This window comes from Mesoplodon densirostris, chromosome 11 (assembly GCF_025265405.1).
Source record: "Mesoplodon densirostris isolate mMesDen1 chromosome 11, mMesDen1 primary haplotype, whole genome shotgun sequence".
NCBI classification, from domain to species: domain Eukaryota; kingdom Metazoa; phylum Chordata; class Mammalia; order Artiodactyla; family Ziphiidae; genus Mesoplodon; species Mesoplodon densirostris.
This window is the reverse complement of record NC_082671.1, coordinates 80,592,831-80,607,088: the sequence shown is the minus strand read 5'-3', so window position 1 is coordinate 80,607,088 and position 14,258 is coordinate 80,592,831. Positions and strand designations below refer to the sequence as shown.

The 14,258-nt window shown below is 39.0% G+C and overlaps 1 protein-coding gene across 1 annotated transcript in view; it reads left to right on the top strand.

The window, feature by feature from the left end:
- Positions 1-11,463, top strand: part of UTP20 (UTP20 small subunit processome component) — a 92,374-nt gene extending 80,911 nt beyond the window's left edge. Inside the window, exons 52-62 of the mRNA XM_060112774.1 lie at positions 1,150-1,229; positions 1,663-1,732; positions 1,867-2,049; positions 2,768-2,899; positions 3,379-3,511; positions 5,062-5,249; positions 5,993-6,064; positions 8,803-9,066; positions 9,265-9,391; positions 10,660-10,805; positions 11,112-11,463. Of these exons, the coding sequence (XP_059968757.1) occupies positions 1,150-1,229; positions 1,663-1,732; positions 1,867-2,049; positions 2,768-2,899; positions 3,379-3,511; positions 5,062-5,249; positions 5,993-6,064; positions 8,803-9,066; positions 9,265-9,391; positions 10,660-10,805; positions 11,112-11,267 (1,551 nt within the window). The 3' untranslated portion in view covers positions 11,268-11,463. The remainder of the gene's footprint in view (positions 1-1,149; positions 1,230-1,662; positions 1,733-1,866; positions 2,050-2,767; positions 2,900-3,378; positions 3,512-5,061; positions 5,250-5,992; positions 6,065-8,802; positions 9,067-9,264; positions 9,392-10,659; positions 10,806-11,111) is intronic.
- The last annotated feature ends 2,795 nt before the right edge of the window (positions 11,464-14,258 follow it).

Genomic DNA, 14,258 nt, shown 5'->3' with positions numbered 1-14,258 from the left:
TCCTGAGGATTGGCATATAAGCAAAGTTTGGAGGAAGAATAAGGCTTAGCCTTGCAGGCTAAGGAAGATAAGCCTTGAAGTGGGTAAGAGCTTAGCTTGTTGAAGGTGAATGACAGGGGAGGGGGCCAGATCAGGCAAGACCTTGTGGTCTTGTTAAAGATTTAGGGCTTTGTTCTAAGAATAACAAAGAGCCAGTGAAATCAGTAGACAGAGGAGTGACACTAGCAGATTTGTGTTCATAAATTTGTCCTGATCTTATGAGTGCATATCAACCCGGGAAATGGAAGGGTCTGAATTGGAAATATGAACTCGGAGTTAAAGGAGGGCTTGGGCTGCGGAGGCCATCTTTAGAAAAAGTTAACTCATTTAGGAAGAAGGAGGGTCAGCTGCTATTTATTAAGCACTAGCTGCATGCCCAGCACTTTACATACATGACTTCTATTTGTAACTATCCTTCGAAAGAAACAGTACCACCATTTTATGGTTGGGGAAAAACAGGCCTTGGTAAGTTAAATGATGTGCTTAGTTCTCACAGTTTATTAATAAAGGAAGCTGAATAATACAGTAGTTTGCAAGCAGAGCCTTTGGATGCAGATAGGCTAGGCATGGGATTCTGGCAGTGTCACCTGAGCAAGTTGCTTACCTTCTTTGCCAACTCCATTCTCTTCATCTGTAAAATGGGATCATATTACCTACTTCCTAAGGAAGTAATGAAAACCAACCAAGAAACACTTAACCCAGTGCTTAACACAAAGAAATGATTTAGTAAATGCAAAAGTTAGTAGTATTATCTCTATTATTGTTATTATTTCAGGGGAAATACAGGGTTGAACCACAGTCCATACTCAGTTCACCACAGCCTCCTATCAGAGAGATGAGCTGCCAGTGTGTGAGCTGAGATTTAGAGCCCTAAACAGCCATGCTAATGGTGGGCCAGGACTTGACGCTTAATCAGGCAAGACCTGAGGAAGTGAAGTGGGAGGAGAGAGGAGGGGCACAGTTATTGACTCAAGAGGTGGACTTCACCTAACTGATCACCCTTCTGAAAGGTCTTTGTAGCCTACCAGTGTGTCCCAGAAAGCAGCTTAGGAAAGAGGAATCCTGGAGGGACAGGATCCAAATAATCTCTTGTGTGACTTCTGTTCCTAGGTTTTTCTGAAATATATTCTTGACTATCCCCTGGGTGACAAATTGCGACCAAACCTGGAATTCATGCTCGCTCAACTGAAGTAAGTTGAAGCCATAAACTACACAAGGCAGTGGGGTAGGTTCTTCTCTCCTTTTAATGTGTGGACTGTCTTGAAAAGAACAAAGCTGAAATGTAATGGCACATCCTTTGAGGATGCTGTCCTATGCATCACTGACTTGATTGTCAAGCACTGTGCATGGCTTCATATAGCAGGTCTGCAAGCTGCTTTTCAGTTCACTCTGACCTTCGATTGTCATTAGAGTCCACTTAGGAGAACAGTAAAAATCTAACAAAATTACATTTACAACTGCATAGTAGCATGGTAAGTACATGTATTAAAATTGGGAAAATGGAGTTTTTTTCCACTTTTTAAGAAATAGACTGGCACCTTGAGACAACATCTTAAATTCTTAAAAATAATTATTGGTAAATTTTAAAGTTACTAACAAGTCCTTCTAATGTTCTTACCCTAGTTATGAACATGAGACCGGGAGAGAGTCTGCCTTGGAAATGATCGCTTATCTCTTTGACACATTCCCTCAGGTACCGTGAATCACAAAGACAAACTCTGTGTTTGTTAACAAGCTGTGGCTCCCGGGAGCCCAGGGTCCTCTGTCTGTAGGACATCTGTGAGAATTCCAGTCTGAGTGTGCTCATAAGTGTCTGTTTTCTTTCAGGGATTGCTCCACGAGAACTGTGGAATGTTCTTTATTCCTCTTTGTCTGATGATGGTGAACGATGACTCTGCCATGTGTAAAAAGATGGCATCCATGGCAATCAAATCCTTACTCAGTAAAATCAGCCTTGAGAAAAAAGATTGGCTCTTCGATATGGTTACCACCTGGTTTGGGGCAAAGAAGGTTAGGGTTGCTTTTAGTCATACTGCAAAGAAAAGTCTGAGCTTTTGGTGTTCATACTTTAAATAAGAATACATATTATACATTGTTGAATTAGTTTTTCCCAAACAGCTTTATTGTTTTTACTTGATTATGTTAATAATATATTCTTATAGTAAAATTTCAGAAAATATAAGAAGTTACAGAGAGTAACAGAAATCACCTGTATTCCCACTACAAGGTCAATGTCACCCAGTTACTCTACATGAATGTATTATAATTTACTTAACCAATCCCCTTTGATGAGTATCTTTGTTTCCAGTTTTGCTTATACAATTTATAGGATGTAACTTTTGCCGGTAATTATAAGCACTTGCTGACTCTACCCTCATCATCACTGGCCCATCTTTGTGGAATATAAACAACACATGTCATAACTTAATATTGGCTTTAAGTATTAAAATCAGAATGGGGTCGGGGGGCTGAAACTTCTTCCTTTTTTTTTTTAATTTAAAAATGAGAAAAAATGTATTATTCAGTGGATACCACTTTTTTTAATGTTCTGGGTGGTGAAGATTTCTCTATATTTTTCATGTTAGCCACCAAAAATCCACATTCTCTTGACTTCTGGTATCATAAAGAACTACTGAGGACAGAGTCATGCCCACCTTCATTTAACAGTTTTGGAAACAGCTTCCCAAGTTGTGCTGATATTGTCTTGTGATGGTTTTATTTTCGGTAGAGCTTAAATAGACAGCTAGCTGCCCTGATCTGTGGCTTGTTTGTGGAAAGTGAAGGAGTCACTTTTGAGAGAAGACTTGGAACTGTTCTCCGTGTGATTGAAAAGGAAATTGATCCTGAAAACTTTACAAATGTAAGTTATTTGCTAGGGAGTAAAACTCTTGCTTATTTTAATAGTTTTACTTGAGGTGGTATAGCTAATAGATTAAATATTATTTGAGTTCAAAAATTTTTTTATTAATAAAAGCAAGAACTCAGTGTAGTTCTATCTTCTTTTTAAAGTGAAGATTAAAGTAAGTTATCTTCCATAGTATATGATGATCAAAGTTTCTTAAGCCCCCCAGGAGACAGCAATGTCTGGAGGCATTTTTGGTTGTCACAACTGGAGGGTAGAGGCATGCTACTGTCGTCTAGTGGGTAGAGGCCAGGAATGTTGCTAAACATCCTCTAGTGCACAGGGTAGCCTGCCAAAGCAAAGAACTATTTGACCCAAAATGTCAGCAGTGTTTAGGTTGAGAAACCCTGGTATAGATGTACCTCCTGGAGTAAAAATGTCCATCAAACACTTAGAAATTATTGTCTTAATTGATTTAACATCCCTCCTAATTTTAGATAATAGAAGAGACTGAAGAAAAAGCTGCAGATCGCCTTCTGTTTAGTTTTCTCACCCTGATAACTAAACTCATCAAGGGATGTAATATTATTCAGCTTATCAAGCCCTCTGAGACTCTGAGTAAAATCTGGAGTAAGTATTTCCTTTTTATTTAAATCTAAAAATAAACACTTTAGAAATATATAATGTCAGGGGAAAAGTCCATGAGAAAAAGATTTAAAAGGCCCTTGCAGATTGATTACAGTGAAAATATTTTTTTCTGGGGGAAAAAACAAACAAATAATATATGCATGTATATATGTATCCTCATAAACAATATATTTCATTTATAAATAAGAATATTAATTATGGAGGAGTAAAAGAAGGGAAAAAATTTCCCAAAATCCTCCTTGCTACTTGATTATTTGTTATACATTTCCATCCAGTCTTCCTTTTGACAAATAACCATAGGTTTTTTTTTTTTGAGGTTGCATAATTCCACATAAACTTTTATATCCTGTTTATACCTAAGTAGGCATATTATAGTACTGTAACATACTTAGTAGATATCCTTTTAAATGGCTATAAATAATCCATAGTATAAATGTGCCATAATTTACTAAACCATTTCACTTCTGTGGGAATGTTTAAGTTATATATTATTTAAATGAAATAAAATAAAATGAAATAAAATTCATTTCTTTAAATGAAAAATAAGATCCTGGAATTTTTAATTTAACATTTTAGTTTTGATTAATCAGTAGGAAATAGACATTGCAATGAATGTTTTAAATACCCACTTGTTTTAAGAGAACTCATATGATTTTATGAGAAATAATCCAGTTACTAAGTTACTATATGGCCTACTCTGGTATGGCTCCACTGAGATAATTACAAAGGTTCATATAGAAAAAAAAGTAAAACCATCTTCATGAAATAAAGCAGCAGAGACTAAAACTCAGATATGAGATGGCTCATTTAGAATTTCAGTCTGTTATCACAAGGTTTTTCTACTGTACGTTTCAAGTGTGGTATGTGGAGAATGGCCCTGTAGCATAAGAGTATGATCTTAATGGCTCATCCTTAAGATAGTTTAAGGGGTCATGTTTAAGGATATGAGCTCTGGGGCCAGATTAAATTGGGACCCAGGCTTGGTTCTGCCTGTTACAGCTTGGCACGTTACTTAGCTCCCTCTGGAACTATAAAGTGGGAATGACAGTTCCAACCTCACAGAACTGTTGTGAGGTCTAAATCAGGTAATATGTGTAACACGTTTAGCCTATGCCTGGCACATAGAACACCTCAATAAATGATACCTTTCCAGTCAGCTACTTGGAGCCACTGATTTCAATAGTTATGAGAAAAGAATATGTACGCATGTATATATTTACCTTAATTTTAGTTTAGAAATTGTAGTTGTTAATGCTACCTTATCTCCTTGAGTCTTCAGCTAGTTCTTATGAAACTGGTCTGTTTTCAGGCTGACTCGAAGCTCTGTCTTATCATTTACCATGGTAGAATTGGTTCTCTAGTAGCTTCCAGTCTCCCCACGTCACTTCCGGGAAGCAGAGGCTATTTTGTTCATCTTTGATTCCTAAATCCAAGCACATAATAGATACTCAAGAAATGCCTGAATTAGTCACGCTCACCACCACAGAGTCAGGAAAACCTTGACGTCTGAGGATGCGTTTTGGCTCCCTTAGGTCACGTGCACTCTCATCTGAGACATCCGCACAACTGGGTTTGGCTCACCGCAGCCCAGATTTTTGGATTGCTCTTTGCCTCTTGCCAACCGGAGGAACTTATCAGAAAACGGAATGTCAAAAAAACTAAAAAGAAACTCTCAGAACCTGTAGCAGTCAGCTTCCTAACAAGTGACCTTGACCAAAAGGTAAGTTTTCTCTAAGACTCTTTCCTTCCCTCATCTACATGAGATGTTCATTCTGGTTCCTGTAACTGTCTTGGGGTTGGCCTTGGGATAAACTCTTACAGTCAACAACTTGATGCACGTGTGGATCCATAGGAGTGTTAGTAACTAGAGAGGGGTCACCCTAAAGGCCAAGATTTTTCAAAGATAATTTTTAGACCATTGGTCTAGTCAGACTTCTGATTTGCTTATTTAGCATATTTATCTTCCATTATATATTTAAGTTCTTTATCAATACTGGCAAATAAGATACTGTCTGTCCTGCCTCCATAACCTTGTTGATGACTTAATGAGATCATGTCCTGAAAATGTTAGGTAGGGACCGTGTGTTATCTGTCTCCGATTTCGTAGGGCCTAGCACAACGCCTGGCTTATAGTGGGATCTCCATAAACATGAAATGAGCAGAGAGTGGAAGGGAAGAAAACGGGGCGGGGGAAAGTATTTGAATGTTGTAAAGTTGTCTGCCAATAATCTAAAGGATTATGATCTACATCTCCCCATGTCCTGGAGCTAAAATTCTTATGGCAAATAGAAGGGAACATTTACACAATTTCTGGTCATGAACCTTCCCTCTCCAGATCGACACAGGTGGTCATTCAGAGCAAAATCTCCTACCTTAGTTGTATCATTATAGTTACTTGGAGTTTTTAAAAACAGTCAGAAATACCCTGCATTGTGTCTGCCAATGTCCATTTTCTTTTCACAGATGAAAAGTATCTCCCTAGCCTCTTGCCATCAGTTGCACTCCAAATTCTTGGATCAGTCTCTAGGAGAGCAGGTAAGTACTGTAATCCTCCCAGTTAAATAGAAGGGACCTATTCTACCAACAGTATAGGAATAAGCTTATGTTTGGTTTTTGGTTTGGTTTGGTTTTCCCTAGTTAAAGCTTGGGGAATTAAATGAAATATAAACAAACACTTAAATACCTGTTCAATTAGGCACATGTATCTCATTGACTCTGGTGTCCATACCGGGATTACTCCTGGCTCCGTTTAAAATTCCCAATAAAGATGATGCAGTGGGAGGCTGGCTGTTTATCTTTTTCATCTTCAGTTTTAACATACCTACTCCGTGTTGCAACTGAAGCTTTGAAGGACAATGATTGATGTTGGGGTTTTTTTTTAATTAATTTATTTATTTTTATTTATTTATTTTATATTTGGCTGCGTTGGGTCTTCTTGCTCTGCGCGGGCTTTCTCTAGTTGAGGCGAGCGGGGGCTACTCTTCGTTGTGGTGCACGGGCTTCTCATTGTGGTGTCTTGTCTTTGTTGCAGAGCACAGGCTCTAGGCACATGGGCTCAGTAGTTGTGGCATGCGGGCTCTAGAGCACAGGCTCAGTAGTTGTGGCTCATGAGATTAGTTGCTCCGCGGCATGTGGGATCTTCCCGGACCAGGGCTCGAACCCGTGTCCCCTGCATTGGCAGGGGGGTTCTTAACCACTGCGCCGCCAGGGAAGTCCCTGATTGATTGTTTTTATATTAAACTGTAATATTGAATTTCCTTCCCTTATCCCTGGAAGCGAAAGAGAAAGCAGTAATGTTCATGCTACAGTGTGGTCTGAGAATTGTCTGTCCTTAACAGAAGGCAGATAAATGATTCCATCACTAAAAAGCTTTATGTAGTTTCATATAAAATTTAATTCTAAGTAAAATATGGAGAAGAAAGCATTTGTAAATATGCAGTAAATGTGAATTGCTTTTGAATAGTTGGTCTACTGCTCCATTTTACTTTTTCCTCTTTTTTTTTTTTTTTTTTTTTTTTTTTTTGCGGTACGCGGGCCTCTCACTGTTGTGGCCTCTCCCGTTGTGGAGCACAGGCTCCGGACACGCAGGCTCAGCAGCCATGGCTCACGGGCCCAGCCGCTCATTGGCATGTGGGATCTTCCTGAACCGGGGCACGAACCTGTGTCCCCTGCATCGGCAGGCAGACTCTCAACCACTGTGCCACCAGGGAAGCCCTACTTTTTCCTCTTGATAGAGCAGTTGGGCTGGTAGATAATGAAGTGACACGGATGTGGTATCTAGATATAAGCAAAGCACTTGACCACGTCTCTTGTGAGCCATTATGAACAACGGAGCAATGTAGATTAAGGGACGGGGCACTAGAAACTAGGTGAATGTTGTATGTGAAGAGTGATCTCAGGTGGCATGCCATGAACATTGATAGTTCTCTCACTTTTTTAAATGGCAGGGTTGGGGAGGGAATGGATAACAAGGTGAGGCCAAAGAAATCATGCCAGGGTGGACAGTGGGTGGGGCCTTACACAATATGGTTTTAATAGAGGATGACAAACCATACAAACTCAGGACAGGTAGGAAGAGATTTACTAGTACCAGCCCAGGTTGAAAGAAATTATGGATTTTACTTTACCTTAATCTTAGAGTGAGTTAACAGTGTGAAGTGGCTGCCACAAGGAGAAAAGGCCTCCAAATCTGGTACTGTCCTCATGCAGGCCCAGCTTCCAGAAGGAAATGATAATCTTGGCATTAACTCTTGATGGCCAGGCTAGCCTTGGACAGTGTGTGGTATTCTGAGTACCACATTTGGGGGAACTTTGGGTACACAACTCTTCTAGCAGAGTTGCCAGGATAGTGAAGGAAATCAAATTCAACTTGGTTTCCTCCTTTACATAACGGGTGTGAAATACCCACGTCAGATTTCATGGATGTTGCAGAGTTAGCACTCAATAAATGGGTCCATTATTATAAGACTAAAAAATCACCCCTGGGCAACTGGACCAGATGGTATATGCGGGAAAGAGGAGCTCAGTGTTTAAGAACTTGGGCTGGAATTCTAAAGACCTTTGAATCCTGACTGACCACTCACTTTGTCTTTGGCTGAGATTTACCAACTCTGAGCCTTGGTTTTCTCTCCTGATAATAGTACCTAATAGGGATATTTTAAAGTTGAATTGGAACGCTGTATACAAGGCAACTAGTCAGTGCTCAGTAAATGGATCAATAAAGGGAAACTCGGGCTTCCCTGGTGGCGTAGTGGTTGAGAGTCCGCCTGCCGATGCAGGGGACACGGGTTCGTGCCCCGGTCTGGGAAGATCCCACATGCCACAGAGCAGCTGGGCCCGTGAGCCATGGCCGCTGGGCCTGCACGTCCGGAGCCTGTGCTCCGCAACGGGAGAGGCCACAACAGTGAGAGGCCCACACACCACAAAATAAATAAATAATAAAGGGAAACTCTTATTTCAGTGAAGAATGGATGAAGGAATTTAATGGAATGAGGATCAGAGCTCTCTTGAAAAATGTAAATGGATGGTCCAGAATGAAATTATTTACTCAGTGGAACCTTAAAGAATAGAAGTAGGCCAAATGGATAAAAGTTACATGGAAATAGGTTTGGACACACTGTAAGGTAAACTGAAGAATAATCCAAAAAAAGGTTCGATCATCAATTTAACAGTGCAATACCCAGTTTTCTGTTCTCTAATTGTAGGATAACTATTTTAGCTTCTGCAAAATCAGAATCCAATTCTTACCCTTCCCCTCTCCCCCTTTTTTTAAGGTTGTTAAGAATTTGTTGTTCGTAGCCAAAGTCTTACATTTACTGGAACCTGATTCTGGGGATAAGCAAGGTAACATAAAAGAAGACATGGAAGAACAGGAAGTTTTAGGTGATGGCATGGCCAGAGAGGATGGGGAAGAGCACAAGACACGTGCAGATAAGAAGGAAGAGCGGAGCGAGCCAGCCACACTGCTGTGGTTGATACGGAAGTTGTCCCGGATCGCAAAACTGGAAGCTGCTTATTCACCTAGAAACCCGTTAAAGGTGCGATGCATGTGCAAAATGACTGAAAGTAGTCTTTTTTTTTTTTAAGTATTTTAATGGTTTTAGTTATCCTCCTAAGTCCCTAGGAACTTTTTTACCCAGAACTGCAGCAATAACATCTGCCCCCAAAGAGACCTTGTTTTCTAAATTAACTCTGTGTAGCTGCAAGTATAAAAGAAAAATGATCTGTACTTTCAGAGAACATGCATCTTTAAGTTTCTCGGAGCTGTAGCAATGGATCTTGGAATAGACAAGGTGAAGCCGTACCTCCCAGTGATCATAGCTCCTTTGTTCCGAGAACTGAACAGCACCTATTCGGACCAGGGTAATTCTGCGGCCTCTCTTCTGAATACTTGCATGTTAGGATTCCTGTCTTCTCTCCTGAATGCTTCCTTCTTCCTTTCTGTCCTCCCTCTCTGCCAGAGTTTAAGAAAGAAAACTTGCTAGGTATCAAGACAATTAATAGCAAGCAAATAAGGCATATTTGTGTTATTTTTGACTGTCTTCTCCTATATGCTTTCTTGTGTCTAAGAGTGAATGTTTCTCTCCTAAAAGATGATGTTTTACTCCTATGCATAGATTAAATATTCAAAGAAAAATAATTTGGGGTGGTTCTCATAGCGCTGCGAAAAATAATGAACAAATGTCATTATATTCTCAAAAATTACAAGGCAAAAATATGAAATAGTTTTTAGTTCAAATATTTTAAATTTTCCAATTTTTTTTTTCTTGCCTGGTACATTTGGTACATTTCCCTTGCTGATCCTAAGTTACCTCTTTTGATATTAGGAAAAGTGGGAATTAGGGGTTGGAAAGAGAGGCAGTAAAGTGGATGTTAAGAATTTTAAAATAAAACAAAAATGAAGTGAATGTCAAAACAGAAGCTGTTTTAGTCCTATAGCCTGGAGAGTTTCCTTCTTAGAAGTCAGGTTGACTTTGGTTCTCAGCCAACATTTATTGAGCACCTAAATAAGGGTTCAGCGGTGGAAAAGGCCCAATCCTCATCTTCAAGAAACTTGCAATCTACAGTAGGTGTCATGAGCTTTCCTGAAGTTGAATGCAGAAATCCTGGACTATTTGCATTTGGGAGAGAGGAGGCAGGGAAGGGTGGGAGAATATGGCTTTTTGTCAGCTTCTCAAAGGAGTCTTTGATCCAAAAAAAAGAGGTTACAGCCAGAGCCAAGCTTCTATGACCCTGGAATTAGAGAAACACAATTACCTTTCTTTGCCCCCATCTGCACAGAGCTGAGCAGGTTAATAAAAGTAACCCAAAACATTTGTCAAGTTCTCAAATTACTTTGATGTCTTCTGAGCCGGGATTCCCTTGGGAAGTTGCTTCATGGTCTCTGATCTCTTGCTGCATCCTGGATGAGGTGTGGCTCAGAGTGCTGTGTCCAGCACTTCTGCTTGTTCTCCCATCTCAGAAACAAAGAGGCTAGTTTTAGATCAGTGTTTAATGTTGAAGTGATAAAGCCTCGAGAGTTTAAGTTTTGCGTGTTGTTAATTTTGTACATATTCAAATGTGTCCTTTCCTACGTGTTTCTTTTTTTTTTTTTCCTACGTGTTTCTGATTATTATTGTGTGTGTGATTAGATCCTTCACTGAAGAATCTATCTCAGGAAATCATAGAATTACTGAAAAAGCTGGTTGGGCTCGAGAGCTTCTCCTTAGCCTTTGCCTCTGTACAGAAACAGGCTACTGAGAAAAGGGCACTCCGGAAAAAGAGGAAGGCTTTGGAGGTAGGCCTGCTCTTTGAAAACATGGCATGTTCATTAGGCTTAACTATTTTTAACCAGGGGTGTGTGCATGCATGTGTGTCAAACTTACCCAGGGAGGAAAGAGGAATTGGATGTATTTGAGAAGTGGGACTTTATAACTGGGGCTCCAGATTTTCTTTAATGGGCATGTATTGCATTTGTGATGTTTAAGGTGAACAAAATGGTCCATTTCTGCATTTGATTTTTATTGGTTTAACATATACTTTAAAAGTAGTATAACATTTCTATTCTTTTTTTTTTTTTTAACATTTCTATTCTTTTTTCAAGTTTGTAACTAATCCTGATATCGCTGCCAAGAAAAAGCTGAAGAAACACAAAAATAAAAAGGAAGCAAAGAAGAGAAAGATCGAGTTCCTGCGTCCCGGCTATAAGGCCAAGAGACAAAAGAGCCACAGCCTGAAAGACTTAGCAATGGTGGAGTAAAGTGCTCCCTGTGCTAATACAGTGTCCCAACTTACCCCAAAACATGAACTTTCTAGTGTATCTGCTGGTCCAAAATCATAGGTTTTATTATTTAATTTAAACTTTGGCACAGGTTGTATATTATACAGTTTAATATAATTCATGCCTATTTTTAATTAAAATATTTCATACCACTACTGTATCTTCACTGTCTAAAAAGCATTTGACACTAATGATAAAGAGCTTAAAATGTATTTTTCTTTTTAAAAATATACATTAAAATAGCAAGACAACATGTAGAATTTAGGAATAAATCAAATGATTTGCAGTACCTTTATGGAGGAAATTATAAAACTTTATCAAAAGGCATTAAGAAAGATCTGCACAAATGGAGAATTATAGCCATGTTCATGAGTAGGAAGATTCAGTATCATAAGTTGCTAGTCCATCCCCAGTTGGATCCCACTGGGTAAATGCGTATCTGAGCAAAATCCCAAAGGAGTTCTTCATATTATCCCAACAAGCTGATTCTAAAATTTATATGGAAGATAGTAAATCGAGAATAGCCATGATGCTTTTAAAAAAGGATAATAGGGTGAGGGGCTTGCCCTCTCAGATATGAAAAATAAGACCAAAAGTGCTGTCTGTGGAGGGACGATGTGATAAACTCTACTTCATTAAAATTAAGACCGTCTACTTACAAAAAAGATACAACTGGGACATAGTATGTACCATATACTGATAAAGGATTAGTAGCACCCAGGCTATATAATGAATACCTATGAATCAACAAAGATAATACAGTAGGAAAAGTGGCAAAAGAGAGAAATAGGCATTGCAGAGGAAATATAAATGGCCCTTAAACCTCAACGTTTAGCAAATATGGCTGTATCATTATTACTTATGTACTGGTTAGTAAGTAGTCACTATCTTGAGACCCCCAAGTGCCACCCTGGCTATATGAGTCCCTAGACTCCATGTCTCCCTACACCAGAAATTAAAGGACTAATACCTGGACTAGTAGGGGTCCTCCTGCATCAGCTGTCTAGTTGTTAAATATTTTTTTGAGTCACTCCTCCTGTATTTAGCCTCATTAATAATTAGGAAAATGCAGATTAACATCAGAATGAAATTCCATTTTGAACCCTTCAGACTTATAAAGCCGACAATACCAAACGTTGGCAGGCATGGTGGAGGAAAGGGCACTCATAAACCACTTTGGAAAACAATTTGGCATTATCTTGTTCAGCCATATCTTTTGCCTCTCTATACACTTGATGTAGAAGCAATATTCTTTAGTGCCCAATATATTTGGGAGGGGGGAGAAAGAATCTATCCTACGCTTTACATTTTATTTAATTCTCATAGTCTTCCTGAGAGCTTCCTAAAACTCATTATTTTACAGATGAGGAATCTCATCTCAGATTAAATAATGTACGTAAGGGTGACACAGGTTGTAGGTGGCAGAGTTAAGATTCAAACCCAGGATTAAAAGCCCATGCTCTTTGTAATTTGTAATTATGGGATTAGAAATATTATAGCATAAGGCATAGGAATCAAATGTTCAAACATTCATGAACTTCAGAATTTGTGTTTTGATGTAGTTTATATATCAAACAAGAGTTCTCATACTTCTAAGGTGTTTGTAATGTGCCAAAAGGATAAACATAGGGCATCTTGGAAGGCAGACTCAATTCTAAGTGATTTAAAGTGCATGTATTGCTTTTATAAAAATTTTTAAATCAGAAAAAGTTAATACAAAAGCAAAAATCAGGAAGAATAAGTATCTCAAGTATATTGAGCACAGCTTTGTTTTCATCAGTAAATATTTATTGAGTGCCTAGTATGTGCCAAGTGCACCATACTAGATGCAAGGGATTCTAACAGTAAATGATGTATGGTCCCTGCCCTCAAGGAGCTTACATTTCCACAATTTAAAGTGCATCTCAGGTATTCTGGTAATAGAATTCCACCTCAGTTTCTCATTTTTAAAAATTTAATCACATGACACAGCACAACTACCAACCAGAATTATAAAATAGAATGTTAGAGCTAAAAGAAAACTTTGACGCTATTTGTTCAAAAAGAAAAACCAAACAAACAACAACTGATGGAGTGTGGCCCTTTGTGCCTAGAACTCATGTGTTCTGATTTCAAGTTTGGTGGTTTTTTCATTTTCAGGCTTCTCACAGAACAATACTCGGTAGATTTTTATAAACGAGAACTTTCAAACTCCTGTAACATACCTGTACAGTTGTTTCCTGCTAGATAAGGACCTTATAATTCATACCATATTAAAATAAGTGTATGCTCTATTTATCCCATCCTATTCTTTGTGACAAACCAGAGGGATCAGGATCATCCAAGTGCTGGCCTTTGCTACCAGGGCTATACGTCAGGCAGCACTTGCCTGCCAGGGCCGCACCTCCACCGACTTCTACTTTCACAGTGTTCCTGAACCACTGGGGAGTATTTAGCCATTTGGGTACAAGCCCAGCACTAGACATGTGCCACTGACCAGACCCAAGTATAAACTGCAGATGTACTATTTCCTAGCTGACATATAAAAGCTTACTATTTGAACCATGAACATATTCTGAGGTGCCATAATGTGCCAAGCACCATACTGGATGCTAGGGATACAAACATGAAAAAGACAGTCTGCCCAACAGGAGTGCCTTGAAAGCTATGAAACAATGTTAGTTATATGCTCAGTTAGTAATATTAGGTGCGCTGGGAACACCTGTCCCGGGAAGAAGGTCTCCAAAAGATTTCCAAGAAATCAAATTAGGAATGGGTGCTAGAGAATAAGAAAAGTCCCACAGATTAGAAAAGAAAGTCACATTCATGTGAGCTGAATGACCACTAGCTTTCCTGAGACCTGAGGGGCACAATGGTATTAAGTTCTCTTTACTGGCATCTAATTTTTTAAATGCTGCTTATCCAACTTAAAAACTGAAAAAATTGCTCCCAATTTTAGTAATTACTAAGGACTCTTATTTACTTCTGTCA